The sequence below is a fragment of the Rhopilema esculentum genome, chromosome 17 (genome assembly GCF_057945365.1).
Source record: "Rhopilema esculentum isolate cy_ngs chromosome 17, ASM5794536v1, whole genome shotgun sequence".
Classification (NCBI taxonomy): Eukaryota; Metazoa; Cnidaria; class Scyphozoa; order Rhizostomeae; family Rhizostomatidae; genus Rhopilema; species Rhopilema esculentum.
The window spans coordinates 2870524-2879847 of record NC_142831.1 but is presented as its reverse complement, the minus strand read 5'-3'; the positions used below and the strand labels follow the sequence as shown (position 1 = coordinate 2879847).

The 9324-nt window shown below is 37.1% G+C and overlaps 1 protein-coding gene across 4 annotated transcripts in view; it reads left to right on the top strand.

The window, feature by feature from the left end:
- The window catches only part of LOC135681198 (uncharacterized), a 47202-nt gene that overhangs the window by 19316 nt on the left and 18562 nt on the right, over positions 1-9324 (top strand). Inside the window, exons 1-2 of one of the 4 annotated variants that reach the window (XM_065195545.2) lie at positions 2503-2632; positions 8700-8791. In XM_065195545.2, coding sequence (XP_065051617.2) covers positions 8701-8791 — 91 coding nt within the window. In that variant the 5' untranslated portion in view covers positions 2503-2632; position 8700. Of the gene's footprint in view, positions 1-2502; positions 2633-6817; positions 7009-8699; positions 8792-9324 lie in introns of those variants that run through there. The other 3 variants (XM_065195528.2, XM_065195537.2, XM_065195553.2) reach the window with 3 other exon arrangements.

Genomic DNA, 9324 nt, shown 5'->3' with positions numbered 1-9324 from the left:
TTATTTCATGATGTTGATTTTCAACACTTCAAATAGCCATTCCGCTAATAATGAAAGTGCACATCAAGCAAGTTGAAAAATGTCAAAAACCATTAAAAAGAAATGTTCTTTTGATTTTACTTTTCATAACATGATAAGCCAGATAAATGAATATAAATTCCAATCATCTGTTAGACCAAAATAATGCTTCTCTTTGTCAAGAAATAAAACAGCAAACTAAGAACATAATATATTTAAGGGTGTTGTTTTAGAATTGTCGAAAAAAATTTTATGAGAGTAAATTCGGCCTGTGTATTTCAAGTGGGTACACAAAACTGACAAATTCTACATAGGATTTTGTCAATATTTTAGTCTTTTTAGATGAAGGTCTAGAATAAGAGTTTTCACATCTACTTCTATCTTCGTTTGCTGAGATTGTAAACTTTTTCAAGGAAATTCTTGCATCTTTTATATTTACTTGTCATTTTTTCCTGAGGTTTTTGCAATTTTCCGTATCCTCGAGGACTTAAAATGGCATAGAGAAAAAGAAATTTATTAACGTTTCATCACTTGGGCTAACTTGATAATGCGCAGAAAATCTAATTAAAATAAAAAGGGTCAATGACATGACAACCAGGCAAGATACATCCTTTGCTCCAACATGGCATAATGCACGCATCCAAACGTCACCGGAGGCTGGGTAATTCAGGCAATTCTTATAAGTGATCAATATATTGAAATCAAAGAACATAAAATGTATGCAAGGGTGTAGTTCTAGATGGCATCAGGGGCTAATGCTGAGAAGTAGCAAAATTTAATACTCCTTGTGATTTCTTTTAGAGATATTATTTGGCTACCATCAGTTCTTTTCGTAGCACTCAAAACCTAGATGCAAATAGTAAATGTCCGGGTTATTGTTGAAAATCTAGTTTAAAAGATTATGCTTCGTCTTGGGAGCAAATTTTCTGGGCCTAAAAAGTTTTATTTTATTTCAGGTTTTCTCAACGGCCTTAAAGTGAATCACTATAACATTAACGTCTATGATTTACATTGTTTTGAAACACACATTTATGTTATGTTAACGTAATTAACAAAATTTCTCAAAGCATGGGGCTTAGAATTTCTTTCCTCGAGAAAAAAATGTTTATTTCAGCCATTTGTGAAATAAAACAGGCAGGAAATGAAAAATTCCAATTTAGATAAACATCAAAATTTGCACCGTCAGGACTCCTTCATCAACAAGTACAGAAACTTGATAGTGAGAGACGCATGTTTTTCTTTTTCTTTGCTGCTAACAAATGGGCGAAGTTTGAAACTAAATACCCTGGATGCCAGAGTCTCCATCGTTCAGTCTCAGAAATATGGTTCGAGACCCGTCAACCATACTTTACCCCTGAATTCATGAGGTTCTGGTACCCAGGGCAAAAGCTTAAATATTTCGTGAACGTCTCTTTCAGGGCGGTGTCCTTTTGGCAACATCGGTTCTAGAAGTTTAGGTATGGCCGGCAGTTGAATTACACGATATACAATATCAGTTACATTTTAGTCAATGACTGCATTAATTTCCCTACGTTTGTCACTTTTTCAACCACTAGAGCATCAAGAGAACGGAATTGTTTTGTTTGGATCATTTTATCGATAGCTTGTTGTAAAAGGACTGGGTTAATGAAGTTGTAAAAAGAAGTCCTTTATATGTTTTTTAGCAATAGCAGCAAGTATCACATTGCTTTGCGGAATTAAAGAGAGACACAGCTATCTTTTGAGCTCTGCACCATTGCACAATATCCAAATATCGACAGTAAGATTATTTTAAAATTTGCTAGTCCAAAGCACAAGAAAAAGGTGCTCGTTATTCAGTTGTTTACTTACTGGGAGATCTTTCAGTCAATACAACTGCCATTCTTAGCCACGTGGCATTTTTTTACGATAAATATGACCTGAAGCTGTACCTATAGATTTTTTATACCTCCGTTAGGGCGTTAGGCCACGATATAATGAATGATTGTTCAATGCGCAGGCTAACACTGGATTACAGCAGAAAGGGAAATTTCTATCCTTTTTGTATTGAAAAGAGCTGGTATATTTTGTATTTTTTCGAAGCAGAATTAATTCACTACCATACAATGACATTGCCACTGTGTCCGTAGGTAAATCATTTACGTGCCCCAGGTTTTTAGCAAAATAACCAAATCTATCCTTTCTATAGAATATTTGTACCACCAATAGTAATGAAACATGCAAACTACCATTCAGCTATTTTGGTAGACCCGCTTATAAAACACTTTGACAATATACTTGACCCAACATATGGAGTAATCTGAATGTGTTTGATATTAGATTTGAAAGAAAAATTTTAAGAAATGCAATGAATTAAAAGAAATGCATTAACTCCCTCTATTTAATAACCTTAAGATAAAGAGGGGAACAACTGCCATGAAATAACTTTTGTTGTGGGGAGACTAAACGATCTTTTAGTCCTTGTGCGTGACCTTTCAACCAAGAAAAGGACAGGAGACAATTCTGGTTTAAACTGATTAAAGGCCAGCGGGTCGCTGCTTAATCATATTTATCCACATCTTGGCCGATAGAAAGATTATTCCTTGAAATTACGCGTAATTCAAGTCAGAATTTGTCTGAGTGCATCAAGAGCAAGGTGAGTACGAATAAAGATGAGCAATATATGCATATTCTAAGCATGCAAAAAAAGATATATCGTTTTTTGGTTGCATTACGTACAAATATACAGCCGCATAACGTATAAGTTTGGTAGGGAAATAAATTTGTACCAAGGTTGAAAGGGTTAAGCAACCTACCCTCGTTATTCTACGTTTCAACAGTGCGAGAAAATACCCATCATCAACTCAAATCATCCATATTGTTTGTATAAAGCCAATGTATAAAGCTGGCTGATTTTTATCAAGTTAGGCCCCCCACCTTTCAAATTCTACAAGAGAATAGAATTTATATTCTCTGGTGTACCTGCAGAAAAAATATTTCAACTTCTACAATGACGAGTACGCTAGTTTATTTTGGCTAGATCCAGAGTCCAGAGAAGTCCTCAACCTTCCTCCGGTCAAATTTTTCCTCGTCAAAGTCTTCCTCCAATTTCTCAAGCAATCGCCATTGAGGGGGAGTGACTAGGGAGTGGCTACGGCATAAGGGGTGACAGATGCATAAAATCAAGACAAATTTATGTGTTTGGGTCGATGCTGTTTTATCAAAACCTTCCTCCAAATTTCTATTGTTTCTCAAACCTTCCTCCGGACAAGGACCGTGCAACTAAATGTTTTTTGGACTCTGGCTGGATCTTCCTCGACTTCAATTTATATCAGCCATATTAAAGGAGGCAAACAATATTAAAGGCTCATAGCAAAAACCTTGCAAATAAATGGTGGTTGCATGGTCTCCCGAATCGCTGGAGGCCGTGATTAGACTGCAGTACTCTAGAAACATTTGGTCCAAACTACCATCTCTTCTTAAGACCTATAAATCTGGATACTTTAGGCAACGATAAAATATCATTGACACCGTATCAAGGACACGGGGTCAAAGTTTTGAATTGATTTCTGATAGCAGCTATAAAGTAATTCTATCTTTGTTTGGAAGTCAGAGGAGCCCCTGAACAAGAGCTAGGCTTCCCGAGGATATGATTCCTTACCTGCTGGCCTGCTTTACCATAGAAACTAAGCAGTCGTTCTTCGATATTTGGTTAAAGGTTTGGAGGGCCTTGGAAAGCAAGGCCGCCAACTCCCTTGCTGCTTGCTAAATTTGGGGGATTCAAAGGTTACAAAAGCCCCAAAACTATTAAAACAGTCGATCTGAAACAAAATCAAGTCAGAGGTGGTCCTGTTTTTTAATTGGTTAAAAAAATCATTCCCGTCAAGATATGGTCCGACACGAAAAAGCAATCACCAACATTTTTTATTTCGACCCCGGCTGACAGAGCCTAAGTAGAGTCAACATCTTTTCACGAAATGAAAACGCAAGCTGATTGTCCACCCCCATTCTATCTATATTTCGAACAAGTCTCCAGAGAGTGTGGATGGAAATAAATGTCCAGGCCCCATATCCCTTTGTACGTTACAAATGGGCCTTACATACAGATGTTTAAACAGTCATCTTTGCACTCAGTTGTTTTTCTTACAGGATTTTTCCTTCCGCTTATGACTCTCGATTCAATCATGGCAGGTTAAATAGCCTGCATAAGTCCAGTCAGTTTGTTTGCTGACTCAAATTATCATACAAATGGTGAATTGAAAGGCTATTTCACAAACATTACATATGATAATGAGCGTCACATTGAACTTCAAGTTGAGAATTGAGAACGTGAGAACAAAAGTATCAGATTGACACCAGACACAAAAACTAGAGGAGATATTTTGTGCCTTGAAAATGCTTTATAAGCTTACATTCTTGATGATTTTAATTTAGCTGTTTTCCTTGATAATCTTAATCTACCATTTCAAATTTTTGATTATGTCAATCCATTCTTTGAAATCTTTGATAATCCCAAACCTATCCTTTAAAATCCTTGATTATTGCAATCCAAGCTTATCTGCCTTGTGAAAATCTGCACATTGTGTTGAAATGACTAACTTAAGTGTCTAGCAGCAGTTATGTCCCAAATACAGAAAGGATCTGAATCATTTGTTTATCTGCTGCTACAAGGTCCCGGTACTTCACAACAAATGCTATGAAAACAACAAGGACCTCTCCCAACAATGTCCCCAAAAGCAGTTACCAATGATCACTGGGTCTGGTGTGATCTCAGCAGCCATTTTTGCAATATGCTTGATTCAATATCAGTACACACATCAAAATGAGGTAGCTTTGTGTATTATGGTGTGGTGAACTCAGTTTCACCAATAGTATTGCAGCTCAAACATCAGAACTCTGCGTATTTAGGTATTCTCTCAAGCACCGTAGCTTTAGAAAGTGAGTGTGAATCGCCCCCCCCCCCCCCCCTACTCCGCGAAAAATGTCGTTTCAAAAATGAGAAGTTTTTGGCATCTAGGGGTGCTTGTGGCTTTTTTCATCGAATTTTGTCGACAGACGTGTGATTCGCCGCCTTTGAGGCAAACGGGATACCTCTCTTGAACATGGCACCTCTTAATGCATTTTAATGCCTTCCTATCTCGAATCTATTGCTGTTTGCTCCTACTTTTTGAAAAGCCGTCAGGAATTTAAAAGACTGCTAGATCAGACAAAGTAAGCAAATGATTGGATTAAGGAGAAACAGTGGATCAACACGAAATCCGTTCTACCCGAGCCCCTTCTTCATATTCGACACTATGAGAATAAAGCAGGCAATAAATTTGGAATGACCAGGAGATTGAAGGCTGACAGAGGAAAGAATGAAAAGAAGATAAGGGTATTGGAATATAAGGTTCTACCTTGGCATGGCAAAAGTGTGTTCTTGAAACTTAGGGCCATAGTACCAGAATCAATTATAGAGCCACCCTAAAAAGAACGGCACTTGAAGACCAATTTCATCCCCCATCTAACTACTTTCTGCTTTGAATTCCAATTTTTTTCTAGAAAGAAATTCTTGTTAAACCAACAACACTTCTGTGTTCAATCTCTCCTCAGTCAGGAAAAACTGGTTTTGATTAACGCTGTTAGCGTCATGTAAATCCATACGGAGAGAGCAAAGGGCTTGGTGAATTCTCTACTTTTAACTAATATTTGTGACGCTCAAGTGAACCTTAGTTTTACTTGCCCCATCCAAACAAACACATTTTTCTTAGCACTAGGCTCGCACAAAAGAGTAAACTTTAGGCCCAATGTGGCATTACCAGGATTTTCCAGCAAGTTGCGACATTGGAAAATTTTTTATGTGGCTTGAATTGTGTTAAGATATACTCTTTTTTATAAGAACTCACTCATTTTAATAGGAATACACTTAGAGGAGCTCAAAGGCTCGATTTGCCAAAAAAACTAAGAGCAATGTAAGAACATGCCCACCCTTAAATGAAAAATTAAAAGAAATAGCAATGTATTTTTGAAAATTTTCTTTCCTGATATCAAAACAGAACCTATTTTAACAGAAAGACATTAGTGCTACAAAAATTCTACGCAAAACTGTTCTGGATTTAGGAAAGATTCATGGTATGCGATCGTAGAAATATTAATATTGAATAAGAACAACATCGACAACGCCCGAGTCTCAAACTGTCCACTGAAATAAGAACATCTTAAATTGTCTGATAAAATAATAAAAACCTAGGCAAAAATTATTGGTTCTTTCAAAATAATTGTGTATTTGTAAAGCATTTTGGTGCTACTTGCAGCTAATTTAGGAATATGGACAATCAATGATTTCAAGAAATAGGGAGTAGTATCCATGTTAAAGCCACTTGGAGGGGGGAGGGGGTGGGGGGCATCCAAATAATAAAAGCACCTTCTCTGGCTACACTTTCAAAAGTTTGAAATTATTTTATAGAATGGTCAAATGTCTACTTTGTAAGATATCTGCATTTCAGTTTTGTATAAAATATTTTGGCCAGCCCCCCTTATAATGTATTTTGAATATGTCAGACAGGTACTTGGAATTTCCATGCGCAATAATTTAAGCAAATTGTCCTTCCCGGACATGAATGCAGCTTCGCTGCGTATCGTACATCCTACACGATGCCAATTTTCATAGATTTCCTTTAAGTGGAATGCCATAGTAGGTAACCAGCAATTTCTTTGATGTATTCGCCGAATTCAAATCAGGGGTAGATTGTTTTCTGACATGTTCGTGTCACGGAATCGACCTTTGCCTGCACTTTGTTAGCTTGACCTTCGTGCCTCGCATAAAATCGGATCAGGTTACTGGCAAGCAAAGCAAGTCTCCTACATCCCCAAATAAAAGGAAGCTACATGACATGTGCTACAATTCCTTGAGCTCGATATGACGTAAAGCTAAGCAAATCGGGGCTATTTGAGTTGAGGTGGCAGTCTTACTCCAAGGAGCATTCTGCGACTGCAAGAGATACAGTACACATGTTTAGGTTGGGAAGAACGGATCTGATGATACACGTGTAGGTAAAGTTTGTCACACATTTTTATAAGAGATTTGTAATCAACCCATCAAAATGTTGAGAGTTTAGTCGACCTTTTCAATACAACGAGAGTATGAAAGTTTTTTCAGAAATTACTTGTTTCATTTATAGCAATGTATATTTTTCTAGGGCTTCAACATTATTAAAACTAACTTATCTCTACTTGGGCTCAAATCTGTGCCTTGCAACCGTGCTAATGCATTTACAAGCTCATTCAAGGTCCAGTTGTGTCAAAGTTTTTTCTTCACATAATGGTGTTGTACAGTGTATTGCATTGTATTGTATAGATTATTTAATGTTAGTTTTTACAATAGTGAACGCACACTAAATGAGACTAACATAAAACAATGTCAAAGACTGCATAGGACATATTACTTACTGCAAAACTAACACGCGCACACGCACTTGTTTTCAAGGAACCAAGTTTTGATCATATTCTTGAATTGTCTAGTATTTTGGTGCTGTCTTTATTGCTTCCAGAAGTAAATTCCAGATTTTAGGCCCTTGAAAACTTAATGATCTGATACCATTATTGGTGGTTTTGGCTTTTTGAATGTCAAGGGGGTTTTTGAGTGGAAGGTTATGACCTGTTGTTTTAGGTACAAAATTATCTTTCATTAATACAAGATCAAGGTTTGTTAAGTGTTTTATAAACTTCAAGCGCTAAAATTCTAACTGATTGGATATGTATGGAAGTTTCTTTTGAGTATGGAAGTCTCTTTCACAAGTACACAAAACATAAGAACCAATAAATTGAAGTTCAGGTTGGTTGTTCTTAATTTTTCCAAAACTACGAGGCTTGATTGCTCTTAATTTGTTCTTAAACTATTCGGTTGTAATCAGTGCCATCTTTAGCTATTATGCTCAAGGGGCAAGGACGTATCTTGGTAGAGGAAATGGGTGCTAGAACCTCAATTCTTCATGAGTTCGTCGGTAAATCTTCAGTAGGTCCAAAAAATATCTGATTTTTCGGTAGAATCGTCTATCGGTAAGTGTAATAGCACCTAGATTTCTCTTTATCTATGTCTTCGACGATGAATTTGCTACTGATGACCCTCCACTCCCTAGTATGGAAAATTTACCGACGAAGCACCCCTGGGTGGCAAAAAAACCCACAAGAGGGGTGTCCAGATCTAGCCTGCGTGAATACTCGACTGGTTTTCCTGCAGGTAGTGTTTGAATGGTATGGAAGCTTCTTCTCAAATTTTTCGACAAAATAGGCAAGTCATTCTTCACTTGCCAATAAGTTTGAAAATTCAATGATGAAACATACTTAGATGGAGAAAACATCTCGTTTTTGCAACAGAGTGTCTTTTTGCAAAAGAGTGTGTCACACCTTACACGTTCCTATTAGCTATAGCTCTGCTTATGGCTATATACGTCTTTAAGTGCTGGCAATGATGAAGCCAGGCTGTGTATGTTAAGAGAAAGGGAGAAGATTTATCGAAGTTTTAACGTGACAGACTTTGCACTAATGCTTTTTCTACTAGATATAAATCGCATATTCAGAGAACCCTTCACGCTCACTTGCGTGCTCTTTTATGTTGTCTTTTTTGGATATGCTCCAGTTTTGTATGTACATCTAGCAAAGAGGCTTGATGAAAACATTTCTAATTTGTTCGATGATCTTTTTCAGCAAGGTCTTTACAAACGTACAATTATTTTCCTCTTTAGGATGGAAGCACCGCTCAACCGATGTACCATGCTCCTGTTCTTGATTGCAATAGTTACAGTCCAGATAACAGCCAGCACAGACCAATATTACCGTAATTATATTTCAAGTACTTTTGATCTTATCACGAAAGTAATGATTTGAAGCAGCCCATAAACCTTCAGCATGTGTAATCAAACATTAGGACTCGCAACATTACATTAACATACAAGTTTTGCTGTAGCTTGACAAATTGCAATGCTTGCCAAAAGTCTTGGTACACTTAGCTAAAATTTCGCGTAAGTTCAGTAGCATCTCCCTCTACCCTGGAAACAATGTTGAATAACGACAGTCTCAAAGTTGAAATTCAACCAATGTACCTCTATCAGCTAGGGTAGTAATCGGCTTTTCATACAACATTGTTTTGGCGGGGAGGAGAGATATTTCTGTATTTACGGCCGGAAAATTTTATTTCATCAAAATCTTACTTTGAGCGCCAAGGACTTTTGTCAAGGATTGTGCATATTTTTCAGCCCTACAAAAGTAAATATGGGGGATATCAGAGCTAACCGAACAACGCAATTTGATGAAAATTTGTCACATACTTTGAATTCTGAAAATCTCTCGACGTAGCGACGGGACTCTGCA